We start from the raw sequence: 27,197 nt of genomic DNA on the forward strand, positions 1-27,197 counted from the left end.
AAAAAACCAGGGTTAATATAGGTTACATATCATTATTATTATTATCAATGTTGATATTCTTTACATTGTTGTTGATATATTACAAGGTAATTATTACTATCGTTTGCTAATTTAATATGTTTAAGCAAACTTGAATTCTCTGTCAGCATAGCTGACCTGACCAGTACGAAATCGGTGCTCTTTCCTGTCCTGTGGTGAAAAAGAAACAAACATTAATCACCGTTAGGAATAGCTTTATTACTTCCACTATAGTAGTTTTGAAATATTTAATGAAATAATATACCCTGTCCCTTTTCACTAGCCAAGTGAAGAACAGGATGGGTGTCCATATTGCTGCATAGTACTGCAGACCACCTTTCAGAGTAGGCCTAAAATATTCATAGGTTTTTGCTCTCGCTGCCATAAATCGTTGTAGTCCTGCATCAAACTAAATACAAGCAGTTTAATCAACTATGAGTTTGCAAATAAAGAACTTATTCAAGTTACAGATCAATATATTAGCATATTTAATTTTTCTAAATTCAGCAAAACGAACGTACATAGGTATAATTATCTTTATTTTCTTGTTTTATTATAATATTAGGAATGTCTTGAAACTATCATGTAATATGTTGCGATACTTGAATTTTTGCTGAATTGCCTTCTGTCAAATGATTCATAAAAAGCGTAATCACAATATGCATCGGATGAATTCTTATTGTCAATCTGTTATTACAGGAAACAAAGAGAAGATGTCTGACTCTTCAAAGATAGGGAACAGTGTATTAATTTTAATCATTAGTGTATGTGCGTAATAGCCTTTATTTCGATTACTGTGTTTCGTCTCCTTAACTTTCTCTGGGTGCTTTGATCAATTTCATTCAAATTTAGGATTAAAAAATAGAATAAAATTTCATGGTTGATGGATGAAAAATTGTTTATATCTCGCTTAATTTACACAGTAGTGTTCAACAGTTGTTCGCGGTTTAGGATTGTATTGTGAATTGATCTAGTTAAATAATACAAGATAATACACAGAATCGGAAAACCAAACACCGCATGATAGATGATAAGACGTGGGAGTGCATATCATAAATATACTGACAGTTGATAAGCAGTCACGAGGACGACCTTTAACTTTAGACAACCAACAAATACGGATTTGCGTTCTTTCAATTCAAATCGATCTCATTAAATTTTTAACTGAAGAAATACCCGCATATATGTGCAAACACAACATTTAGACACAAGAGAAAGATTATTATCTGATAAGTTGCTCGTGTAAAATTATAGGGAGAATAATAAAAAAAATTTTTGAAGTAGCATTCTTTTTAACTACTTGCTGTACTACGTATAATTTTCGGAACTAATCGAGTCGACTCGGTATCGGCATCACTGAATGATTGCAATTAATGTATACCCTTTTGTATTAGTGTTATTGGATAAGAAGAGGGGTCTAGTTAAGTCTGAATAACTTCAGCGGTTCATCGTTGGCAGTCCATTGTTAATGCATGCTGCTAATAAAGTAACAGAGCATAAAGTACTACGCTTGGATAATACAAGAATACAAAAATCCAAACAGAAAATACACGAGAAATCAATAACTCTATAATATCCTGCTTTGAAATAATTAAACCATTTAACTTTGAAACTAATCATTTATCCGCCATTTTCTCAAATTCGCGTTTCAATTAAATATTAGTTGGTAAACCTGTAAATTCCTTGGATCTCGTCTACGATATTTTTACATAACGCATAACCTACGAATGCGTCGATAGTGCTCTACACTAAAATATGCTTAGTCTCGAATTTTATATGATTATCACAAATAAATTTATCATATTTACCACATTATTACATTAATGAACAGGCATGAAAAACACTGAATGCGGTGTATTGAGAATGTGAAGTTTAAGGAATTGAGGTTGCGTGTTCAATTATAATCGTTATGCAAAACTACGCACCGGAGCACCTCCTTCGCCTGTTCCAGCTCGGTACGGATTTCCGGCAATCTTTTGCAACTCCTGACGAAGTTCATTTCGCCGAGCATTTCTTTTAATTTCGAGCCTCAACTGCTCGGGTGAAATATCGTAATTATTTTTATTCGTCGTCATGTCGACGATTCGGACTGCTGCGGCAGAACTGGTACAATCCTACTAACCAGTATTACCAATCTTTTAAATGGTCGAGCTGAAGCTTCCCGAGCATGTGCAGATTGTATTCATTAATTTTCTCAAATGTTTATGATTTAGGCGAACGCTAAAGTTAATTCTACTGATTATAAAAAAAGAGCATCAGTAATGCCTGAAATCATTCGTTTCTCGTATGGCAATTCAGTATTCTTTGCGATGTTTCACGATTTTCCCTCGTCGTCCCTCTGTCGTTTTGCGCAACTACAGAAGATATGCGTTAGGATTGGTTAGGATAATGTATTGAAGAACAATGTACAGTGTGTTTCTGAGATGAAGCAAATAGATCGTCCTTAAAATTGGAGACGTATATTACTGCAGACAAAATTCATTTCACTTATCATTTCAATCGCCATAATAATTACCCTGTATAACCGTCAGCAGTACATCTAGTGGTTGCTTTAATTAGCTAAAGTGGGTTAATATTCCTAAGAAATTTTCCAAGTTCTCCTGTTCCAACTGAAGCAAGAGGAAAAAATTCTAAACATGCATATTGTACAACGCAACAATTGCAGATATGAATCTGCAATCCACGTAGCAAACGCCCCATGACAATGATTCGACATCGAGGCAGAAGGCGTTGATAGGCTAGCTCACCAAGTCACATGATTTACTGTGAAATAAATAGGCCAATCATGTAGCCATGGAATACTCACGTGATTCTCTCGATACCTACTGCGTTGCAGTACAAAGGCTGTAAATACTGCGTTGTGCCAGTTGTTCTGCGACGAGCACGTTGAGCGGACGGGATTTGTGTGCGTTAAATAGTAATTAAGTAAATTGGTAAGTCCCGATATATCTATTTAAAATCTTGATATGTTTCAAATTATTCGATAAAAACTTAAATATCTTACTGCAAAATTATCAATTTTTATCTGGGATACTCTTATGGCTTTGAATCTATTGTATGTATGTATTTACCTCACTTTCTACTACATAATACTTTGTACATGGAATAATATATTGACATGATGACAGCATTTTTTATTGCTACGATTTAATGATATTGACCCACAATTGTTGATCTTTGGTTCAATGAACCGTTACATATACGGTAATTCTAGAATCTTAGTTCTGACCCTACTCGATTCCGCCACTGTAAATGTAATTAATATCTTATTTTTTTCTATCAAATTTGTCAATTCATTGCGTTTGTCAACAAAGGCCTTACCATCCTCTCGTTGTATTGTTGGCGGAACTCACTGCGAACCGGAAGCGTCATCACAGCGTCACTTTGTTTTGAATCCGAATTATAAGATGGCGTAAGGATAAGAGTTGTTTGCTAAATTATAAGAAAAAAGTCTAATGTTTCGGAATCCACACACTTGTGTGCATCTATATACGTAGTTAACTTTTACGTAGCACCGCAAGATGTGAATCATACGACATTGTGATAGCTGACATTGAACTGTGGCTTTCAATAATTCCGTCAAAGTAACTTATCGTTAATGCCACAGCGTTCTTTGTTTCATGCGTGTTAATTTTCCAGTGTGTAATTGCGGATTTCCCATCGGTGATTATTTTCCATAAAATTCAAATAACCGCATTACGATGTTTTCAGGTAAACAGCATTAATCATGAAGGTTTTTTTCGTATTTATGGTGGGTGTGATCGCCGTTAGTCAAGCAATTTCCTTCTTCGACCTTGTTCTTGAGGAGTGGGGCACTTTCAAGGTAACGTATACAAACGTTAATGTGATCTATCACCTCGCAAGTTGCATATATATATTATAGGTATATATTATATGTACATATAATATATAAAACTTTTATATTATATATAAATTATTTTATTTTTTCGAAGTTGTTAACCTTTTTTTACTTTGTCCTCCAATGCCATATCTTTCCAGGCAATCTGTAAGAACCGCTGATAATGCGTGTACGAAGTTGCTATAATTTTTTTTTATCAATACACGACACTTTTGTTTTGTACAGTCTGTGCCAATGCAAATGTTTTTATTTTACCATAGTTGGCATAGATCTGCATATTGGTTTGCCGTATTATCGTGATAATTAGGTTATACTCGTGGTGTACGATTTCAATGAAAAACAATTAAGATTTATCGAGGTTAAAGTTGATAACGTTAATATAACGAAATGTTCTGTTTTTTATCGCTATTCTGGAATTAGGATTATTAGAATCGCCGTAATATAAATTGTAGCTCTGCTAACTGCTTCCAAAGTTTGGAAAGTCAGTTAAATATATATATATAATGTGAATGAGCTAGTAGCCAGCCATTTTTTTTTTACGTCCATTAGAATGTAGTGTAAACTTCTGTAAACATAAAACTCACCAATCACAAAAATTTCCCATGTTATCAAAATTTATCATCATTTTTCAGCAGTGTTCGTAACCATATATGTTTTAATGTAATTGCTTATCGTTGTTTTGTAGTTTATATTTATATTTTCATAATGGCATTACTTTTTTATCGAGTGAATAGATAATTAATTTATGGGATAGAAATATCTGTGACCAACCACTAGGTGGGTAACCATTGGGCCTATTTTTGAAAGTAGGAGACCAATAGCAATCTAATTTGAAACAATGCGAAACAAGTTGTTGAGAGAAAAAAATAATTTTTGACATGTCACTATACCAACGTTTAGTAGTTCTTTGTATCTCAAGTGATTTGCATCGTGTATCCTTCCCTAATTTCAAGTCATATCATCAGTACTTTACTCATTTAACAAGATGTCGTTTCACGAAACAATTGATCTTATTATATTGCTTTCACTTGTAATTGTATAACCAACTTGGTGATACTTTATTAACAGTGTAAAGTAGTACTCATATTACAAAAAAAACTACCGACCCATCTTTATTGTTCTAATAGAAACTTTATTAAGGTAGTTATCCTTATTGAATGGTATATAAACAATTTTGTGTGCCACACCAACAGAAACAATGGATATGAAATTTATGCCTGCAGTGTACCTTTGAGTATTTATAACTTTATCTATAGTCACTATATTCTTAGTCACAAACATTGCAGAGTCGTCAACTTATAACATCGTGATTTTTTTTTTTTTTTTTTTTTTTTTTACAGCTAACACATAGGAAAAAGTATGACAACGATGTAGAGGAAAAATTCAGGATGAAAATCTTCATGGACAATAAGCACAAAGTTGCCAAACACAATGCCAAGTATGAAATGGGCCTTGTTTCGTACAAATTGGAACTTAACAAGTATGGAGACCTGGTTAGTGCTTTGCTGAGATATCTTTTTAAATTATTTGTACATCTATTTTCTCTATGAATTAGGGTATTTGTATACATCAAAATGTATATCAATATATAACAGCTTTATTTTCATTATTGTTTCAGTAATTTCAGTTGTTATTTGTATATGATACATAATACTTAACTGTACTTTTATAGCTTCATCATGAATTCGTTGATATGATGAATGGCTTTAACAAGACTATCAACACACTGAAGCGATCAAACATCGAGCGGCCAATTGGTGCCACTTTTATCCCACCTGCGAATGTTAAAATCCCAGAATCTTTTGACTGGAGGGACGAAGGAGCTGTAACTGCTGTGAAGGATCAAAAACAGTGTGGTTCATGTTGGGCGTTCTCTACAGTGAGTTCCCTTTTCGTAATTATACATAGAAACTATAGAAGTTTGGAATAACCCAATTTTGGTAATGCATATCGATACATAAGATCTTGGTAGCTAAAAGAAATATGATATAGTAATCAGGAAGGCGTTAAAATACTAAAAGCAAGTAAGACTGTAAAGAATTATGATTAAATATTTCATTTTCGACTAATAGCTTGACTATTACATCAATTTTTTTTTTCTCGATTAATGCTTAATATTCAATATTTGCATCACAATTCAGAGATCAGCTTCTTATTTATCACTTGTTTATAGGTTATTTCTTATGTTTTTAATACTTATCTATAATTTTAAAAAATATTCTCTTCTAAAAAAAAAAAAATTTAAGGGAGTAAAGATTTTTGAAGAGTGAAAATTGTCCACAGTTATTGTAGTAAACATTGTATCAAATTTATTCATACAGACTGGTGCCTTGGAAGCTCAGCACTTCAGGAAAACGGGAGTGCTAGTGTCTTTGAGTGAGCAGAATTTGGTCGATTGTTCTGGCAAATATGGTAACAATGGATGTAATGGTGGATTGATGGACCAAGCCTTCCAGTACATTAAAGACAACAAAGGGATTGATACTGAGAAGAGCTACCCATATGAGGGACAAGATGATTCATGCCGGTAATTAGAATGATAATACTTGCTATGATTCAAGTTCTCAAACTTTGAATATATATGTATGATTGCTTTGTGGCTTCTGCTGTAAGTTTATGCTACCATAATTTCATTTCGAGATGATTCTTTTTTTTTTTTCATTTCTACACATCTATACTACATTGATGTTTGCCAAGGTATTCTTCAAAATTTTTACGAATATGGATTACAAAGATTTATTGATTTTAGTCAGACTAATTCAGGTATTTGTCAGAGTTAATTCTTTCTTTCGTCATTACAAAGGTCAAAATTCTGGTTGTAACATATATGAAAATATGAAAGAGATCGATCTCTGTGATGTGGTTCTAATTACTATTACAAACTTTGATTTTAGGCTATTCCGCCTCTTTGTTCCTGATGAAAATTGTTAGGATCAATCAAGGAAAATTTGTTAGACCTGTACCAGTTTCATAGCGAAAAATAATTTTAGTGTTTACAAAGAAAGTCACAACTGCCGTTCACTCTTGGTTTTTAACTTGGGGTGGGTGTGGGTGTGGGTGTGTGTGTGTGTGCGTGCGTGCGTGGGTGTTAAAAATTTTGGTTCGCAGGGCGGTGTGAGTGGGTGCGTGTGTGTGTGCGCGCCTGCATGCGCGCACATGTACGTGTAGATACATACATACATATAACCAACCTGCCAACAAAAAATTTCAATAACGAGATGTTTTCGCAGAACTAATATATTTACAAGTACATCTTTCTATTACAGTTATAACCCTCGTAACAATGGAGCTACCGATGTTGGCTATGTAGATATTCCTCAGGGAGATGAAGAAAAGTTGCAGGCTGCTATTGCTACCATTGGGCCAGTTTCTGTTGCTATTGATGCTTCCCATGAAAGCTTCCAGTTATACTCTGAAGGTAATTAATTCTTCATAACTTTACAAAATAAAAGACTCGAATTAATGGAAATTGGTACTGGTGAACACTTTTTAGAATACAAAATTAATTGAATCTCTCATGGTCATCACTAATACAAATTGCGAATTAGCTCCATTTTAAATTTCTAAAATTGAACTCAGTATTGAAAGATTTTTATTCTTCCAGGTGTTTATTATGAAGCTGGTTGTTCCGAAACTAACCTGGACCATGGAGTTTTAGCTGTTGGTTACGGTACTGATGAAAATGGCATGGATTATTGGCTCGTCAAGAACAGTTGGGGTGGTGATTGGGGTGACCACGGGTATATCAAGATGGCCCGAAATAAGAACAACCATTGTGGAATTGCTTCTACAGCAAGTTATCCTCTTGTTTAATTATGGCAATATAGAGTGATGAGATTTGTTATTCATGAATTATTTTCTGGAATTATTTAATAGATAACATCAATTTCATATGTGATTCTAACTGATAAAGTTTATGTACCTATTTTTGTTTTATTATTACTTAGCGATACATTTAATATTTTATATACTCGTAATTTTTAAATAATTTCAATATATAAGTATTAAATTACAACCGTAAAAAAATCAAATGTTATTAGTAGTAAATATTTCAGTCCACGGATAGACGGATAGATCTTGCCAATGCGACGTTTAAAACTGATGACATGAATGTAATATTTTATATTTTAACTGTTAATGAATATGGAGTACTTTTGAACAGTTTGGCAGATTTGAATTTTGTTACTTATCCCTTATACGTAGATCACACTAATAACGTGAAATATTTATAAGTACAATTTTTCTTTATCATTTGCCACATTATCTAATTCTACGTTGTAGAAGAACGAACAATTTCAATAGAATATCTTACGAATATAAATCAGACATCAATCATGAGTCGAAATTTAGATTTATTATATCTGTAACAAAAATCCATTTCTCAGTCTGGGATGATTGTTGGAAATTCCTAAATTCAGGTCAATGTTCGAAGAGCTCGTAATTAGGGAAATATTTTGAATGGCACTCATTGAAATTCATATTGGACAGTATTGTTACTCCTATGCCTGATGAATCTACCAGTTCTGTCGACAACATGTGTTCCATTTATTAAAGTTTACAAGAAAGGTACAGATTTAGTTGCATTTAAGTTCCAGTGTACGATGTGTTGAATTCCTATTCCTATTGATAAAGCAACGTTAATCTCTTGCATTTTCGGACGCGGTAGATAAAAATCGCGACAGAATAAAATATGACACCTATATAACAACGAGTTAACGTCGTTGTCCTTCGGTTTTACAATTTCAACCTATAATTATATATTGTGATTGATAAATTAGCTTGATTTTCCGTCTTTTCTGTATATCTTAACGTAATGACACACATTATTTCATAATTTCATAACTCGTAGAATAGATTACAAAATTTTCTGACTGTCGTATAAGTCATAGAACTAAGTAACTTCATCGACGTCATCATTGAATACATTGTGGCAGAGAAGGGATTCAACATACTCAAAAATAAATATTTTCCAGTACCTTATTCGTGCGATTAATTACTTTTCGATTATCACTGAATTGATTCAAGTTATGTAATGAAATAATTTGGACTTTCAGTAACCAACAAACTCCGAAAGTATCTATGCAATTTCAACAGGGGTTGAATAAAGTTCATGATACGCAAATTTTCCTTAAATAAGATACCTAATAATAAAGGATTATTCACACTAGTTTCAAGATCGTAATTGCAATATTACATATAATATTGCTTTAAGTAGATATAAAATTGCAATAATGTACATGGTAATTCATAAATTCAACAGTGTAACAACTTGTGTACTACTTATGATGAACCACGATCGAGCTAATTATTACTATACACTCAAATATACTCACATTTCAGGCTTTTGGAATCTTCAGTCATTAGATATTTTATGAACTATTCGGAACCTGTTTGAATAGTTGGTTTCAGTATTGTTGCTCCGATTAGTACAGGGAGCTCGAATTTTCACTGTGCGAACTTTATCAATTGCAAGTAACTGCATAGGGCAAATCGAACTAATATGGTACAATTACCAAACTGTGTGTATTGGAGGATGATTGAGTAAACTAGAGTGCGAATCACTGGATCTGTTATCTATTCAACAAATTACTGTTCTATAACTCAAAGTTGCTCAATTTCATTTTGCTATCTAAAATAAAATTTATTTACACAATAATGACGCATTTACGCAATAACTTTAACTGGGTTTCTGATTTGGACTTTCAGTCTATATTCTGTGATTACAGGGTGAGTGAGTACAAGCTCCGTGAACAGGAGGAACTTACTTGATCAATAGGCGTCACTTCACAGTCGATCAATTGAATGATTAGGCAAACCATATTGAAGCAACGTATGTCAATATTGATATCGCCATAAACAAGGAGCTAGTCCACATATTCATTGATGCAAGAAATGTATGTAACAGTTAGCTGCTCTAGAAAAATAACGTGATGATACTGACTAGTAATACTGAATGATATTGAATCTGTTGTCAAAGTTTACTTTATTTAGATGCCAACTGGTTTCTCAAAATCTTCCGACTAAATTTTTATATTCAACAGGACGTCTTTTATTGCCAGTTTGAGCAGCATCTGGACACTTGTAGTTGTCGTTGCGTTTTTTGATTGTCATACAACGCCAACACTGGACCATCAAAATTTCACTCCGATATCAATATTAGTGTTTCTTTGATGCGGTCTGCCTGTTTACTAATCTGATCGGCTATGGTACAGCATCCATTGATCAAATAAGCTTCTCAAATTCCCAGAGTTTGAATATGACTCACCTTGTATTTTGTATAAATGTGAATTCGACCAAATAATGAAGTTCATAGTAAATTAAAATACTGTAGTTACATTCATAAGCTCGTTAATTTTAAACACACGTTCAGAACTAGATCAGTTAAAAAATAAAAAAAAATATTTTAGAAATCTTTTTCTGCACTACCGTCGTCAACAATTCGATTATTTAGTAGTTTTTGACAGTAGGTATCACAGAAAATAGAATCTGTGCTATGTACGCATATAAGGACTTCTTGATTCGTGTGAGTTTCGTACTTTACACTCGTCAAGAAACCCCTATTTTATGCGCACTTGCGACGAAAATAACTATTATGAAATAATTATATTTTCTCGAATTGATGCTTGGAGGCTGTAGGTTCAAGAGCTAATGATAAACTCAAGCCTACACGTTAGTCTTTTTTCTTAGGCTTCTTAGGATTACGTGAACGTGATTTAGCTTTACATAAAGGACAAATTGGTGCATTTCGATGAATTTGTTGATGACAGGATAGACACGACTTCATTGGTGGAGGTTGTTGCCTGAAAAAAAAGGATAAGAAATTAGAAGGATTGATACAAAATACAGAACAGAGCACCATTATATTTTCTTTCCAATACGAATAATATTGCTACAACAAACACTACAAATTGAAGAAACTGAACAATGTCTTGAAATATGTGACATGAAAATTAACACACTAATCCACAAATCAGCTCAAAAATCTATTGCTATTCTTTGCAACTCGTATTGTGCATTCCTAATAGAATGATCCAAAGGCAGTTTGTAAAAGTAAAGATATATTATACGAACAACCGATTTATATAATATTGCCCCATTCTGTATACTACTGTTGAATATGTAATGCGAAAGTGAAGATATACCAGTGGTACCTGAATGTTGGAGCTGGGGGCCCAGGAGCTGGAGGCAAAGGCCTAGGCTCTGGTTTACTAGGACCCTGTAGTGGTTGTGGAGCTAAAAACGGAGTTGGACCTCCTTGGTGGCTGGGATGGGGGTGTAAGCCCAACGGAGGCATTAAATCATCACCCCTTACCTCAACTCGCCATTCTGCTTTTTGCAGGGGGCGGTCAAAATAGCTACGAGCAAACCGTCTACACAATTATAATTATTATTCATTATTCATTAGTTTCATTATTCCATATTTAACATACGTTAATACATTTTTCAGATCAATAAATTGTTTTTATCTTTTGTATTCTCAAAACATGTTCGTGTAACTCGCTTTGCACATGGCTGAGTTATAAATTGTCAATCTGAGTTGAGGATTTTGGATTGAAGAATAAATTTACAAGACTATTACGGATCGCATTAAGTAATTTAATAGTTAGAAATCTGCTTACTCAGGTGAAATAAGATCTGATTCCGTTTCATAGAGCTCTGGTAGTCTTTCAAGTCCCAAGTATTCTCTACGCATTCTATCGATGTCGTGCTTTAGTGGTTGATAGTCATTGTTATGGATTAATTTTGCTGTTTCTCTAGCTCTGTTGCGAGCATCTTCAGCTTGCTTTATAACTGTTTCCATCTACCGAATGAAAGTTATTATCCATTTAATTGTTGATATCATTTTTTTTAAACTTAAGACTATGAATTCAAAGACTATGAATAAGAATAGCAAAGTAAGACAACCATCGAATTAGATCTGCCTTCAGAAAAAACATAAACAGATATTACTCCAACCACAACTGAAAAATAATCCAAACATGTGACTCAAATTGCTACAATTATGTTATTTCCTCAGGGTTCCCTTATTGTCCTAAAATTCTAGGGTCTTCTGTGTAATAAGAAATATATTAAAACTATCGAAATCCTTTGCCAATAACATTGTGGAAATGAAAATAATGTGAATACATAGAAAAATGTTGTTCTTCATTACGAATGTCATTGATTTTTCAGCAGCATAAATTAATGTGGTCAATTTGAATGTAAAAATGAATTTTTCACCGCATTGATGTCGGCATGAATTTGTCGGAGTTCTTCAACATGTGCCATCTTTTCTTGCATTAAAAGTTCCATTTCCTGCTTGTATTCTGTCAAGCACTTCTCCTCCTGTTCTGTCTGTTCTACCTCTTGAATGATTCTCTGCTTCATTTTTTCTAGTTGCAATGTCTTTGACCTAAGAAATTCGCATGCAATTACAAAATACATCAGTATCTTTAAATTTGGTGTTAATTAGTTGTAAGATTTCAATGCATCAAATAATTCACAACAGACACTGAACATTGTGTGAATGGTGAGTGAACATATTACAACCAATATTTTTCTAAGACATGGGTAGTTGTTGACAATTATTATCTAATGTGTAATTTTTATAAAATTTAAACCCAACAATCTGTGGAATATTTTGAATGTTTGATTAATGAATAATGAAATTGTTGTATATAATAGGGCATTTTTTAAATGAAAATGTATAGTTGGTGTTAATGTTAACAGTGGATATTGATTGGTTGTAGCGAAATGACGTATCTTATCACATTATAAATTAAGTGAGTTGAGGTTTAATGTAGTAAGAAAAATAACAAATAATGTATTTTCTGAACGACAACTTATGAAGATTGATTTTTTCAAACAAATGACCGTACTTCTCGTCTTTTCAGGCATCCATTTCTAATATTCAGATCCGTGCAATAAACGCAGAATAATAACTGTTGTTTTCCGTGCATCTTGTACAAACCTAATATCCTTGAGTGCTTCTAGTTTAGCAAAAATGACTGTACTATCCGGTGATGACATTTTTCACGTAGCTAAGGTTTCACTGCTTATATCACATCAATTAATACAAAATTCCAACAAGCATCCCCCTGTTTATTGCCAATAAACTGGTCCTTTCCCTTTGCGCTTCTTTCAGAGCACAAGAAAGTTTGGAAAGTTATGGAAATTTACAGAGAATTTTAGTGATGCCTCCGCTTAGCTTTGCGTTTAGTTCAGAAATTTTTCAAAGAGCGCGCTACTATATGCTTACTCCCTATCTTGACTTTGTGCCACCAGTGGCGCTACCTAGGTGGCTAGGTATAACCATACGTCAGCACTTGGTCTATTGTTGCGCGAACGCAGCATCAGAGCAGAGCTAAGTCTAATGCCTGGAGCTGCCGAGTGCTGCCGAGCACTAAAAATGACGTATGTTAGAGAGGTTGGAGAGGTTGCCGAGGTACACTCATCGGTTCTTGGGTTCTAGGCATTAATCCAAACACATGAAAAGCCGCGTACTACCGCTGCGGGATCAACTACAGGGCGTAGATTCACTCACACGTGCACTCGATTCATCAGGATCTGGTGTGAGTGATGTGAGTGAACGTCACGGCCTGTGGGTATAGAGATAACTACAGTAGGAGCATGCTCGAAAAAAGTTTTATACATCTTCTCTGATGCCTTCATGTCGTTATCTTTGGTCATCCCCTCCGGCCTGCTTTACGGAAGAGAACGTGCCCAGAATTATTCTGACGCGTGTGTGTGTGTGTGCAAAAGTGTCTTCTGATGGTGGGGGATAACACGAAGCAGCATGTTTAGTCAACGACAGTTATGAATCGTTACGTGTACTTTAATTGCGAATAGAAATATTAACAAGCGTTAGCTATAATAAAATGCCTGATACCATAGAAGACAAGATTAGGCTAGTGTTAAATGGACAAAGTATAAATGACAACGATGATCTGTGCGACTTTACGCTTGCTGAACAAAATGAGTCAATAGGTAAGGATGGGAAGAATTTATACGCATCTTTCAAGAATCTAACTGGCAATCGCAATAGCGTGCCACTAGAGGTCATTCACCTGCCTTCGTTCGTTTAATTTGTCGTATAAAAATTTGAAAGCCATCCAAACTTTATTTGCAATTGAAAATTTTATTTCGTGTAACAGTACTCCAGAAATTGTGGGTCCCTGAATCACCAGTATTGCAGAAAAGCGAATTTTATGAGTATTAGGATTATCATTTATTAATTTCATCGCTAAGTAGTTGCTTCATATCAACCTGATGCTTTTTTCGAACATAGCAATATTATTAGTGCAATTACAGATATTCGCAATGATCAAACACCTGTTTTCAGTGTAATTTGACCAAGGGGCTATTCATTTTTCAAATCAGCTATATATCCCAGATTGAAATCAGTTGGAAGTTGCTTGCATTAAGAAATAAATCGTAGTATGTTAAGAATGAAATCACCTGAATTGAGCTGAAATCAGCTGAAATTATTCAATATCATCCGAAAACATCAGAATTCTCGTCCAAATCTTAAACTCATACGAAATTATCATGAAATTGCTTTGAAATCATTCGATTCATACTTTTGAAATCGTAAGGCCCAGGAGTACTACACTCACAATAAACACCAACCCGAATGTATTGAATTTTAATTTTTTAGAGCACTTCATATAGGGTCCTAGGTTCTAATCATCCCAGGTGATTACCTCACAAACGTAAAGACATGCAAGACAAAGTTTTGTACAAAACCTGAAGTGTTTAAGGGGGAAAGATAATTTTTTTTCATCATCATGATCAACCGTATAAAATAGTATGAAATTTTGTCAAATCACATTTATGGTATGTGAATTCTTGTGAAATTCTTTGTGTACACCCCAAAATTGCATGAAAATCACCATACTCATCACGAAATCATTCTGAAATCAATATGAAATCCCATGAATTAGTGTGAAATCCATATGAAATCAATTCAAAGTCCCATAAAAAAGTGTATAATCACATGAAATCATGCAAAGTGCGAGAAATTACACGTAGTATTTTGTAATCAGCTACCATTGTCTGAAATCGCTTAGAATTATACGAAATCACTTGTGCACTTGAAGCCTTAATGAATAGCTCGTTGACTTTGACTGACACGATACTTTCGTTTCCAGAAGCCAAAGGAATTCAACCCACTGCAAGCTCTGACTACGTTCCAATTTGTCAAAAAACTGTGACATACGTAGTCGCAGCAGTACTAATTAACGATAATGATGAGGTATTGATGATGCAGGAGGCAAAGGCCTCCTGTGCAGGAAAATGGTACCTACCAGCAGGAAGGGTTGAACCCGGCGAGGAATTGACAGAGGCATTCAGAAGAGAGGTTCTCGAAGAGACGGGAATTATCGTTGAACCAAAATCATTGGTAATCGTTGAATGCGCGACTGGATCTTGGTTCAGATTTGTTATGACTGGAAATGTGATTGGTGGTGCTTTAAAGACTCCTGAACAAGCTGACGAAGAATCACTACAGGCTTGTTGGATTCAAAATGTTGAGGAATTGTCACTTAGAGCATATGATATCATACCGTTGATACATAGAGTTAGAGAGTACAAACAAGGCCTTAACCCACCATGGCATTCTCCATTACTTCCTATAGCCAATCCCCACAGTAGGCTTTATTTGAAGTTAATTGTTTGCATAAAAAAGAAAGCAACGTAAGATTTATTATTATATATTCATATGCGCATTAAGTGTGATTGACTACATGAGTTGTTTGTGCACTAATTAACATCTTTTATCTCCATTTATAGTAACAGAATGCATGTTTTGCTGTCGGAACGCACTGAGTATCATTTACCTATTTGTGAAATAAACCCGAGAAGAAATCTTCACTCTACGCTGCACAAATTTATGGTGGTAAGCTTCTAAACTCTGGTTATCATTTGAGGATTTGCATGTAATCAGTTGGTCTTAACATTAATTGCGTGAATCTTTTCACACTAGGAAATTTTTGGAGCTGATGTACCGCAACATAGACCACATGGTTTACTGTCTGTAGAATATGCTGGTGGTCACGGAGAGGATGGCCTGTCCCTGACCATGCTAGTAGCTTTTCGACCACCTTTAGAGGAGGTCCCAATTATTGGGAAGTTTGTTTGGCATGAACTTTCCCAGTCTCTCGGTGACACATTAGTAACGGTTATGCCACGTAACAAAACCATACCACTCAGTGTAGTACGCTAAATCTTTATGTTACAGACTGAAATTTTTATTTTTTTTTGAGAAAACTAAGTGACGAGCCTTGCGAGTAATTCAGGCAGCTTAAAGTGACTAAGGTCACTGCACTTTTTGTTACTAAATAGTTTCTTTTAGCAGTTGTTTCTATCAAATAATTCAATTTAGTATGTGAGAGGAAGAGATTCAATTGAGAAATCAGTTTTATTTTTTGTATAAAGAAATAACAAATTTTCTGAGGTAAGGTGGCGACAAAAATCTGAGTATAAAATTCCTTGAAATTTCCAAAGCCCGATATCTTGAAAATTTGCATCAGTTTTTCACCACTATCATGTACCATGCTTCCAAAATGGTCACATAAATGCTGTTGAAGCTCACTTGTCGAGAATGATATAATTGAATAAAACAGTTACATCACGTGCATAGCGGAAAATTAGTGACTCGATTTTGAACAAAATAAATTATTTAAAAGTTATAAAACTCTGCTGTAAATATTTTTAAAATATCTTATTTCTCTTCAGCCCATGTCTTTCTACCTATGATCACCAAGATCAATTCTGCTCATGATATGTATAATATGACTTTGACATTAGAAATCATTACTTGCAATGCACCTTTTTTTTCACTGTTCAGAATAATTTATTATTCGTATTTTCAATTCTAATTCAATTTTTGTGAAGTGCAAATTCTAATACGAGTATTTCGTAAAAATTATGCCAGTGACAAGTTATACCAGGTATTTTAATTAAATCCTGCTTTCAAGTTGTTATTATTTTCACTCTATAATATTTTTTGTATGTAATGTTTTTATTGCCGCTTATTAATTTGGGGAACCAGAAATAATTATCTCCCAAACGTATTTATAGAGATAAATAATTACTGTTTCGTTGTATTGTTATCTGAATTTCCAATAATTTATTACAGTATATGATAGTATTATATTACAACATCATTCCATATCTAACATTTACTAAATATTCTAACAATCATTTATTATTGATATTATGAATTCAGTTATTAACGCTAATTTTATATTACCCTTTTTAAATAATTAAAATTTTTATTTTGTTACCGTTACTATTTTTGATGATTAAAATTTTAATAATAAATTTATTCCCAGTTGAATAAGATTACTCTTTTTCCCGCATTTAGAAAGTTTGTATGCATACACATCGAGATAGGACATGCAGGGAACATACTGCTTTTTGAATATCATTAAATCCTGGAATTATCTTGAAAAATAAACATTGCTCCTGAAGTCCTGGAATATTTTGACTTATCCTGGAAAAGTTGACATAATACATTTTCGATTGAAAATGGCGACATTTCCATTGTGATATGTAGCCTTGAATGCATTAAATTTTAGCAGGTGGACCATGCAGTCGATTGCAACTCACTCTGTACGTAAACTGCTATAGAAATTTTTTAATTTAACACCTAATCAACTTATCTTATTCTTAAAAATTCATAATTAAGAGAATTTGAGGTCCTTGAATTTTTTTATTATTTTCTCCAGAAACTCCTGAAATTCTAATTCTTGATTGCAGCAGAAACCATGACATGGTTACTCAGTGCTATACACGTTATATGGCTGGTGAATAAATTCGAATTTGATTTATACATATAAACACATAGTGTTATGGAGTTGTATTAGGATAAAGGTAGTAAGGTATGAACGGAGTGTTTTTTGCGAAATCATTTTATTATTTATCGTCGAAACGTCTAATAAGTTAACTAAATTTAATTCATGCACAGTATCAAAAGATCACATAAACTTAAATTACGTAGTGACAGTCTATTGAGCAATGTTGTTTATGGCAGCTTGAGTTTTTTCTTGAACTAGTTGCTCAGCCCGGTAAACTTTCCAGCATACCAGATAGTCCCGTGCCAATTTAAATAACGTGTAATAATTCGTTACCAACAATAACGTCATTGAAAGAACTTGATACCATTCAATAGTGCGCAAAAGAACTAGTAATTGTACTACAACCAATGACAATTGTAGGCCGAGTAAAGAGCAAATCAGCATCGTTGGATTGCTGAACAATGCCTGTAAACACAGTACATGTTCTTTAGTTTATTCATTCGTACAAACGTTATACTCACTGAATTGTTGAAAATGACATCAAATTACAATTTACATTTGAGTACAATACAAAACAAAAATTATTCTGCGGACATGCCATTTTTACCTGTGTACAATGAAGATGAATAATTTTGATTGATAAATATGAAAGGGAATATTTTGTGTACATACGTGAAACCTGTAGTGACTAGAATTCCCTGGTTCGGCAGCAGTACAAAGACCATCTGACCGGTATAATTCTTTATTATGCTTCACAAGCGAACCGTGTGGCCACAAGACTGCATCATTCCACAATTGTGTTGGTATATGGTTATTGCGACCCTCAACTTTAGTCCATCTCCCAAGATGAAGTGCAGCTCTATGTAGCACATCACAGTACCTGCATTAAATAAAAATCTCATCGCATTTATAAAGCACCATTTGAATTACGCAACGTTCTGAATCCAGAAGAAAATATGGTAAAAATTGATTCTTTAGTTTATAATACTTAGTTGATGGATGAAAAATGATGTCAAATTGGAATAAAATTTTAAAGCTTTAGAGTCTGTATTTCCGTTTCCAAAATATTTTCACTTTTAGGTCACAAAATTCTACTGTATTCGCGTTTTTTATTTATCAAAATGTACCTAGGGAAAGTGAATTATTTTTGCCTCTGAAAAATACAATCATTTCATATTAATGACTTAGCCATCATATTTAGCTGAAGAAACAGAATAATACTGTTACTGTGGGAAGGATAAACCTAAAAACAGTTTAAGAGAATTTGTAGTCGTACCTTACGGGATATGCCTGAGCAAAGTGTGCACTCAGCCTTCCCAGCCAGAAGAGTACAATATGTTGAACTACCCAAGAAACATTGAAGTGCAGGTGTGGAGGAACGAATATGATAGGTGCAATCCCACACACATAGGCAGTACCAGAAGATGCAAATAATGCTCTTTTCAAACGCCTATTGAAGTCTGACCGTAAGCTCAATACTTCGGCTCTGATGGCAGATGCACTCAGCGAACAATTATGCAAAGGCTTATCTGTGCAATCATCAAGACCCATGCTAGTGAGAAGTTTTTATAGAACGTAATATAATAGTAAAATACTAATGAAATTTATAACTGATGAACTGAAACGGCTCAGAACTGAATTCATTTCAATATTTAAATTTCTTTCATAAGTATTATATTATTCATCATGATTAGATCATTACCGAGTACAAACTTTGTTTTACGATCCTCCTTGATGTACAAAGGGGCTGTAGAAATGTCGAAAAATGGCCCGATACTTACGCCAAACATCAGAAAGTATATTGATATGCTCCTAAAAAAGGGAAATACTATGTGTTCTGGTATTCAACTATTAACAGCAATCTAATCAGGTTTGAGTGTAAACAATTATACTGACGGATAACAGAGGTAAAAGACTTTCATGGAATTGTGATTTTCGCTCATGTAGTAGAGACACCAGCAAAGAACACTTATCACGACTAACAGGAGACATACCCTACAATTGAAATAAAATTACATTTCAGAAAGATTTTCGTGAAGATATAGATTCATGTTACGACAGTACCTCATTACTCTTTGAGCAGTAGGTAACCAACGTGTTGGTGCTGTGGCATCAACTAGCTTCCGTAGCAGTGCATAAACCAGTCGGCGTACTAACATTGTGCCAATGAAAACTAGTAAGTACGGATCTATCAAATAGAAGTTCTGAAATATTTGTGTTGCGATTTTATCATTTATCTGCTTTGATTATAGATAATTACAAATATTAATCTTTAATAATTGACTATCGAGTATATGTGCAATGTAGTCAATAATATCATTTATACAAAATACACCTTCCACACAAGAACAGAGGTGAACAGAGTAGATGAAAAGGATTAACGTGATGATGGCAGGAACCCCTGGTGGTCCAGTGGGTATAAGTCCAGGGATAGGCTTTCGCTGGTCCCAGGTTCGATTCCCGCAGTCATTCATTAATATTTCTCATTGAAAAATTTTCTCTTTGATTGTAATAATCTCTAATGTTTGATAATTAAACGGAATTGAGCTTTGCAGTTTAAAAAACCTGTAAAAGATGAATCAATTCAATTTTGCTTACCATGGTATATTCATTGTAAGATTGTGGTAGCCACCATACAGTGCGATACAAATTAAGTAATTGAAGGCCAACTGCTACGGTAGAAATACCCAACGATAAAGCTTCGAAAGACAATTGTCCATCCACAGGAACTACAGGGATAGGTACGTGTTTGGGCGCAAGAGGTCGACTACTCCAATTTTCATTGATTTTTTTATCGTCTACTCCACCAAGACTATTTGGACCCCCGTTTCCTCCATAAGATCCACCACTTGAGTTGAGCTGGGATCGACTGCTATTGTTGGAGCGTCCTCCCGGGTTTCGCCTTCCCCCAGGCATCTCAATTGCTACACTTGTATCTTTTCAGCCAATGTACTGAAAAATGTGTAACTATGTATCCAGTATCACAAGTGAACGGGGATTTCGGAAATCGATAGTGTAATTCGTACACATTGTGTCTTCATATTCATAATAGTTTTTCTAAACTAGTTAATTGGTTTAAAAGTGATTCTGATTAGTTGAACGATGGTAAATATATAGATTTTACATTAGTAAGATCTGCTGAACTGGTAAAGAATATCTCACAAAGTAGTGACATGCACACATTATGAATTGGATATAGTAAGTAAGAAGCAGCTCATAAGATTTTCCGATTACCAATTTTTTAAGGAATTTTTTGCTGATAAATTACTTGATTAGCCAATTCAAACTCGTTTGCTGACAAGTACGGAATAGATACAAGAAAGCATAGAAACTTGTTGATCTCAAGTAGCATGTAAGATCCTGACAATTATTGGTAATAAAGTTATAACTTGTCTTTAAAATAATCAACTTCAGTTTCATTGTCATAATTGGGAAATTTGGGATGCGACTAAATTAAACGGTAATTGTGAAGTACATAAAATCCAAGCACGAAAATTTACATAAAGTACTTAGGAGTGTACTACACGATTATAGTACGGATTAGGACTTGGATGACCAGTTTTCGTAGAATAACAATTGAAATTATGAATTCGGAAATTGATATTCGCATGGATTCAAGAATATGGAAATATCAACAAGGTTATAATACTGTGAGGTTAGATTCGACGTCTACATTTTGTATTTTAAGCATGCGGAAAAAATTTCTAACCTTTTGTTACATGAACTACAGAGTTATAAACAGAATTGATCAATAATGATCGCGTAGGGAGATACAATTGATATCCGTATTCTGAATTGTCATTTTTGATCGCGCAGTACGTAAATGTGATGTAAATCCATGAACGATCACATCACGACCGCAATGGTGTAGAAATGTAGAAACTGCATTACCGACGGTATCAATATTTTTGTCGTACCAAAGGAACAGCAAAGGTTCGTTCGCTAATTTTAGGATTATGACTTTTACGTCAACTGGTGACAAAAATGTAAAGTTAGTAAATGCTATTTACAATTTTTATTACAATATAACAGGCTTTATATATTGAAATATGAAGTGGGGCGAGTGGGGGCCATGAGAGGGGAAGAACCACAGGGGCGGCGCCAGCAGCTATCCCTACTCCTTGGGAAGAGCGACAGAGAGGACGGGAAATAATTATCTCCCGTTTGAATTGATTTAAAACTTTCTTCTGAGCGCCGTGCGGCATCAGTCGTTTCCGAGCAATCGGAGCGAGATTACGTGCTCTCAGTATCAGTTCAACATTTAGATCGCGATGTTCGATCAGTGTATTTGCAGCATACTCATCTTTGAATAATAGATAAGGAGCAGCGTGTAGCCTGAGAAAAAACCGAGTTACTGAAATAACAACATCCTGTCAACCTTGAAGGTGAATTTCGTGTCCCGAGTTTTGATTGTTTTGTGTAACTTCAGATTTCAGTGATGTCTATTTTTGTCTCTGTGCGTCGAGTGTCATTTTATTATTTTTTTTTGCCGATTTTCGCCAAATGCGCAATTACATTGTCAACAAGTTTATTCAGTAGATTTAAACAGAAAGCTACAGCGCAAAAAGTGAGTGTAGAATCTAGTGTTATTGTGGTGCGGATTTTTGGACTATCAGAGATTAGTGAAGATTTGAATTATGTGAAAAGTGCGTTGCTTCACCAAGTAACATGAGATGCTACAGGAACTACTACATGTAAAAGTGTGGAGCAGCCCAGAGTCGAGGTATTAATAATACTTATTTTAATTATTGATTGATAATTCAAGGTAGTACATTTAGAGCCGAACTTTGTTCTCGCATAACATGCAGTAATAATTAATTTGAAAACTAAAAAGCCAATCTGCTAAATTAATTCAAGTGTTTTAATTTGTTTTTCACAGATTTAAGCAGAGACTTCCGAGTAACTTTTCCATTTCTCGGCAACGTTGGTGAGTTTGCACGTGTTAGGTTATGGGTATTTCCCTGGGATTCCTCTGTCACGTGGCGTGGCGGTAACAATTGTTACACAAATCTTCGATTTCTTAGCTGCATGGATAGGCTCATTCACGATCACAACGTGCTTCACTTGCAGTCCAATAATTTTTTTTCGCAATTTAATGTACCGTAGCTTACTCGAAGTTAGAAATTTTGCACGTTGCTAAAAGTGGAATGAGCATCGCGACAGGTAACCATCGCTTACTCGGCACTCGCGAGATCGAATTGTGTTTCGCAACTGATGTAGTAATCTACGTTTAACTTTACCGATGATGTCGTTTAAGTGGTGGGTTCACCTGAGGTTGGAAAGTCTTCAATTATTCACATTATTGTTAAATCGATAAAATTCCAAAATCTGGCATAATGTAACGTAATTAAAGTACATCTTATTTTATATATCATTTTCAATCTCTTAATAGCCAAGAAGTATTGATCAACTGCAGGCTTAGCTCGCTTAGAAAAATGCTAATTGGCATACAGGATGTTTTTAATCAATTTTACAAAAGGTTAATGTATCGATAGTCTGCCAATATTTATTAAAATAATACATGCAATATTAAGGTTGGCGGGATACAACTGCGATACTGTATACTGATTGTGAGTAGGCAGACTATGATACAAAAACATTTTGTTCAAAACAGGTAACCAACGAAAATGTAAGTCAATGACCACGGCGCAAACGATGAAGAATGTTGTGTGTTGGAAAAAATGGAGAATCGTTTAGATCGAATCTAGGTAACCGGGTAGGCAGGTGGACGTTTTTGGGATCCGTCGCGGGGTTTATGCATGTGTGTGTGAGTCTCTATTTTCCGTTGGGTGGTTCCGTTGGGAAACAGGCAAGGGTAGGAAGGTCGCGATGTACCGTGATGTTACTAACTTTTGTAATCTACAGCGTCAAACGATCACAGAATTTTTTTTCTGAAAACACTACGTATTCGAGTCTCTCGACCATTTGTAAACATTTGAATATTAACGAGATTGAATTTCCTGTTTCTCGTGACTGTACAACCATTTTTCAATCGTTATTCAATTCAGTTATTGAGTCATTACCGATCATTATTCCATTCAATTGATCTCTGTGATCGTCTGAATGGGCAAAACGCATTTCTGGACCATCTATCGCGTTCCGTGGTACGCTAGATGGGGAGAGATGCTGAGCTCGAAGACTTCGCGTCGAAGAGGACCGCCGACCGTCACGCCACACAATAATGCATGCCCTCCAACCTCCCTCTCGATTTCGATTCGATGTATAATCTGAGAACAACAATCCACATAGCAATGTATCTAATTCAAAAAGATGCAGATGTGGATTGGATTTCTACAGAATTTTTGGGACTAGTCCCAGATAATACAAATTTTTGGAGAGTTTAATCTGTCGCGCCTTGTTTCGTGTGGATTAATCACGAGAAATGAACGCAGCCTTTTGCGCGTAAATTAATAACGGGAATTGCACACGTTTTTTCCGCGTCGATTTTGCAAACAGTGTATAAAAAGTCCCAGATAATACAAGTTTTTTGACAGTTTAATCTGTCGTGCCTTATTGTGCGTAGATTAATCACGAGAATTGGACGCAGCCTTTTGCGCGTAAATTAATAACGGGGATCTGACACGTTTTTTTACGCATCGATTGTGCAAACAGTATATAAAAGAGTTACGCACGCTCGATGTGCTGATTTTTCAGCTCTTCGGTCAACTTTTTTACGAATAATAAATTTTTCAAGTCCCACTGCGCCTTTTGCGCGTGGACTTGATACTTTTCGGTTATGAAAAAGCGCGGCATATGAAACCCGGCGTTCAACGTACGGATACCAAAATCTCGGTAGTTTACAGCTATAGTGGAGAATCTTGACGTAAGTAGTTATGAAATATATCTGAAATTTACAGAAACACTCGTTTAATTGATCGTATTATTTTCTGATTCAGGGCAACAAAACCAATTTTTTAACAAATGTACTGAGAACTGTAGAATGTTCTGTCGAAAAAGATATCCATTTTACTAACTCGAAGCACAAATAGATGTCGATTCAAAAAATTTTGAATATTTTTTTATTTACCAATACGATTAATAATCGAAGCAACGAATATTAAAGCGAATATCATGTTGGACTCGACACATTTTTTGTCAGAGTATGGACTTATGTGATTGTGCTGACCATACCTTCGTCTGTTTCAGGTAATAAAGCTTTCGCTTGTTTCAGATAATCAATTCTTTGTCTGATTCAGCTAATCGAACCTTTGTCTCTTTCAGCTAACAAAACCTTTGTCTGTTTCAGCTAACTAAACTTTTTATCTGTTTCAGCTAAGCTTTTTGTCTGTTTCAGCTAACTAAACTTTTTATCTGTTTCAGCTAAGCTTTTTGTCTGTTTCAGCTCGTAAAACTTTTAGTCTGTTTTCAGTTAATAAAACTTTTTGACTGTTTCAGCTAATCAAACTTTTTGTCCGTTTCAGCTAATCAAACCTTTTGTCTATTTCAGCTAATCAAAATTTTTGCTCGTTTCAGCTAATTAAACCTTTTATTTGTTTTAGCTATCAAACCTTCTGTCTCTTTCAGCTTATCAAACGTTTTGTCTGTTTCAGGTAATCAGACTTTCCGTCTCTTTTAGCTAATCAAACCTTTTGTCTGTTTCAGCTAATCAAACATCTTGCCTGTTTTAGCTAATAAAATCTTCTGTTCATTTCAATTAATTAATTTATCTCTTTTTTCGTATCGATATATGTCACCAATTATATTTTCATCTGTTCCAAGTAACTGAGTCTTATCGACTATACTGAAAAATTAACGTTTCACGTTTTAGGCTTAGGTCTGGTTTAGGTCGTGTTCAGCGTCAGTCATTTTGTTTTCACCGATACATAGATTTAGCGATGTGGTGCAGAATCGTTATGAACACAAAGTGTGGTAAAATTTATTCAGCTGTAGATTTTTATAATTGTTTTACAGTCTTTTATTGCGATCGTTTTAGTGCCAGAGTTTTCTTTCTCGAGTCGCTCATAGATCATCTTTGGTTTGTATTTCACTGTAGAATTATACAGTTCTGTCGTATTTCAGTAGTTGTGCTTATTCTTCTCCGATTTGTTTCCATTTCTTCAAAGATTTCTGCATCGTCTTCCGATAGGTGAATGACAACGTCTTACAGCGACTTGTGTTGGCGATCTTGGTTTTGTTTTTGATGGTATTCTTCAGATTCTCCATGTTAGTGATCATCTCATACCTCATAGGAAAAAACCCGTGCGCGAACATCAATCACCGTTCGCGTATAAGATAAAAACAATCACCCTTCATTCATAATTAAACCAACCATCCTTCATCCATAATTAACACAGTCATCTTTCATCGATAATAAATAGTCAGTGGGTTATATGAACTGAAAAATTCTAACAAATTGCCAATATACGCGAGTACAAATTGAATGAGAAAAACAATTTTCCCCAATTAACGTGTGACAAAAGTCATTCGCAATTTTTCGAAGAACGTAAGATCGATCTTGCTACTATTCTCCGTGGAATAGGCCTACTGGGGATACCACGTAAAAAAAAACACGCCGGGTGCTCTACCGCTTGCGGTGGTGTGGAAACGAGCATAAGTCAAGTTATGAAAATACACAAGCAATGAAAATCATGTTTCGATAATGTGTAACGCATGTGGAATCGTAATACCTTCGAATTTCTCTAGTTTATTCCGAGTGCATTTCACGTAAATACATTTTTCTTTTTGATAAATTTCGTTTCTTAATTAAAGTCAATAAAATTCACGTAGATTTAGCAATTTAGAGTTTGGCAATTCCAACATCTTTCTCCCCCGCTTGACCTTTGGCAGCCGACACAAGTTGTTACAATAAAACACGATATTTACATACCAAATGAGCCCATCTGCCGTGATAAACGATAAAGAACAAAAAAACAAAGCTTGTTCAAAACCGGCTACTAAAAATGACAAAAAGAACGATGCCCAAATTTTGTACGTTCGAGATAAGGGTGATCCGTCTAAAATACCCATTGTATAAGATGGAATACAGTAAGAAATTAACTCCCATCTTCGCTTTTGAATCTATATTATAGAAAATTATTTTAAAATTTTTATAACAAATTTGTATACCCGCCTCACTTCTAGACTACTTAACTGACTCTACTGTTAAATACTTTTTTCAAAAAATCATTATATTTAGATACATAAAAAGAAAGGCAACTAATATGATAACTTGCATTTTACAATATTATTAATTGATTTTAGACGCAATTAAAAATCATCGAAGCAATATTTCGTCACATTATCCATATAAATTTATTACTTTCTATAGAAAGGAAGAAATCCGTTAATAACGCAAATCACAAATCGGTTGGAATGAAAAAAAACGGACAATCAGCCCACCACGGGAACCCGATGCCGTTTCAATAAATCAGCAACGACGCATATTTCTTGGATGAGTACTAAGCAATTACATGAATTTTCAACAAGTTCCTTGTAATTTTAACATATATAATGTAACTCATTAACGTTCTGCCAATGCCTCCTCTTCGTTTCGTGAAATTATTGTTCTACCTAAGCGTGCAAAATTTGTAAATTCTTTTTGC

General features: G+C 34.6%; 5 protein-coding genes across 11 annotated transcripts; 2 read left to right on the plus strand and 3 right to left on the minus strand.

Moving 5' to 3' along the window:
- Positions 1-18: 18 nt before the first annotated feature.
- Positions 19-2,153, minus strand: LOC107218659 (NADH dehydrogenase [ubiquinone] 1 beta subcomplex subunit 4). Its single transcript, XM_015656593.2, has 3 exons — positions 1,944-2,153; positions 284-427; positions 19-189 (listed from the first exon to the last, which is right to left on the minus strand). Exons 1-3 carry the CDS (start codon positions 2,091-2,093, stop codon positions 121-123), a joined length of 363 nt encoding a protein of 120 aa, XP_015512079.1. The 5' UTR covers positions 2,094-2,153; the 3' UTR covers positions 19-120.
- A 645-nt stretch (positions 2,154-2,798) lies between these two features.
- On the plus strand, positions 2,799-8,041 carry LOC107218658 (cathepsin L). The gene is made up of 7 exons (XM_015656592.2): positions 2,799-2,951; positions 3,730-3,841; positions 5,218-5,370; positions 5,550-5,756; positions 6,199-6,404; positions 7,144-7,295; positions 7,482-8,041. Exons 2-7 carry the CDS (start codon positions 3,746-3,748, stop codon positions 7,688-7,690), a joined length of 1,023 nt encoding a protein of 340 aa, XP_015512078.1. The 5' UTR covers positions 2,799-2,951; positions 3,730-3,745; the 3' UTR covers positions 7,691-8,041.
- A 499-nt stretch (positions 8,042-8,540) lies between these two features.
- LOC107218662 (zinc finger C4H2 domain-containing protein) lies at positions 8,541-13,095 on the minus strand. Of its 4 annotated transcripts, none has more exons than XM_015656606.2 (5): positions 12,828-13,095; positions 12,098-12,269; positions 11,497-11,678; positions 11,020-11,232; positions 8,541-10,677 (listed from the first exon to the last, which is right to left on the minus strand). In XM_015656606.2, the coding sequence occupies exons 1-5, from the start codon at positions 12,884-12,886 to the stop codon at positions 10,548-10,550; spliced, it is 756 nt and encodes a 251-aa protein (XP_015512092.1). In that variant the 5' UTR covers positions 12,887-13,095; the 3' UTR covers positions 8,541-10,547. The 4 variants fall into 4 exon arrangements, with proteins under 4 accessions (XP_015512092.1, XP_015512089.1, XP_015512091.1 ...); XM_015656603.2 differs by having other exon boundaries at positions 11,020-11,247; positions 12,828-13,087; XM_015656605.2 differs by having other exon boundaries at positions 11,029-11,247; positions 12,828-13,085.
- Positions 13,096-13,205: 110 nt separating this feature from the next.
- LOC107218649 (8-oxo-dGDP phosphatase NUDT18) lies at positions 13,206-17,328 on the plus strand. 2 transcript variants are annotated; one of them, XM_015656582.2, is made up of 4 exons: positions 13,206-13,843; positions 15,007-15,550; positions 15,647-15,752; positions 15,840-17,328. In XM_015656582.2, the coding sequence occupies exons 1-4, from the start codon at positions 13,735-13,737 to the stop codon at positions 16,077-16,079; spliced, it is 999 nt and encodes a 332-aa protein (XP_015512068.1). In that variant the 5' UTR covers positions 13,206-13,734; the 3' UTR covers positions 16,080-17,328. The 2 variants fall into 2 exon arrangements, with proteins under 2 accessions (XP_015512068.1, XP_046593690.1); XM_046737734.1 differs by lacking the exon at positions 13,206-13,843 and adding an exon at positions 13,958-14,068.
- LOC107218668 (transmembrane protein 39A) lies at positions 17,167-21,525 on the minus strand. 3 transcript variants are annotated; one of them, XM_015656616.2, is made up of 8 exons: positions 21,365-21,525; positions 20,254-20,607; positions 19,720-19,859; positions 19,552-19,650; positions 19,358-19,467; positions 18,932-19,184; positions 18,328-18,535; positions 17,167-18,120 (listed from the first exon to the last, which is right to left on the minus strand). In XM_015656616.2, the coding sequence occupies exons 2-8, from the start codon at positions 20,569-20,571 to the stop codon at positions 17,866-17,868; spliced, it is 1,383 nt and encodes a 460-aa protein (XP_015512102.1). In that variant the 5' UTR covers positions 20,572-20,607; positions 21,365-21,525; the 3' UTR covers positions 17,167-17,865. The 3 variants fall into 3 exon arrangements, with proteins under 3 accessions (XP_015512102.1, XP_046593676.1, XP_046593677.1); XM_046737720.1 differs by lacking the exon at positions 21,365-21,525 and adding an exon at positions 21,156-21,342; XM_046737721.1 differs by lacking the exon at positions 21,365-21,525 and adding an exon at positions 20,682-21,138.
- Between the last annotated feature and the right edge of the window lie 5,672 nt (positions 21,526-27,197).

Source organism: Neodiprion lecontei, chromosome 4 (genome assembly GCF_021901455.1).
Source record: "Neodiprion lecontei isolate iyNeoLeco1 chromosome 4, iyNeoLeco1.1, whole genome shotgun sequence".
Lineage (NCBI taxonomy): Eukaryota > Metazoa > Arthropoda > Insecta > Hymenoptera > Diprionidae > Neodiprion > Neodiprion lecontei.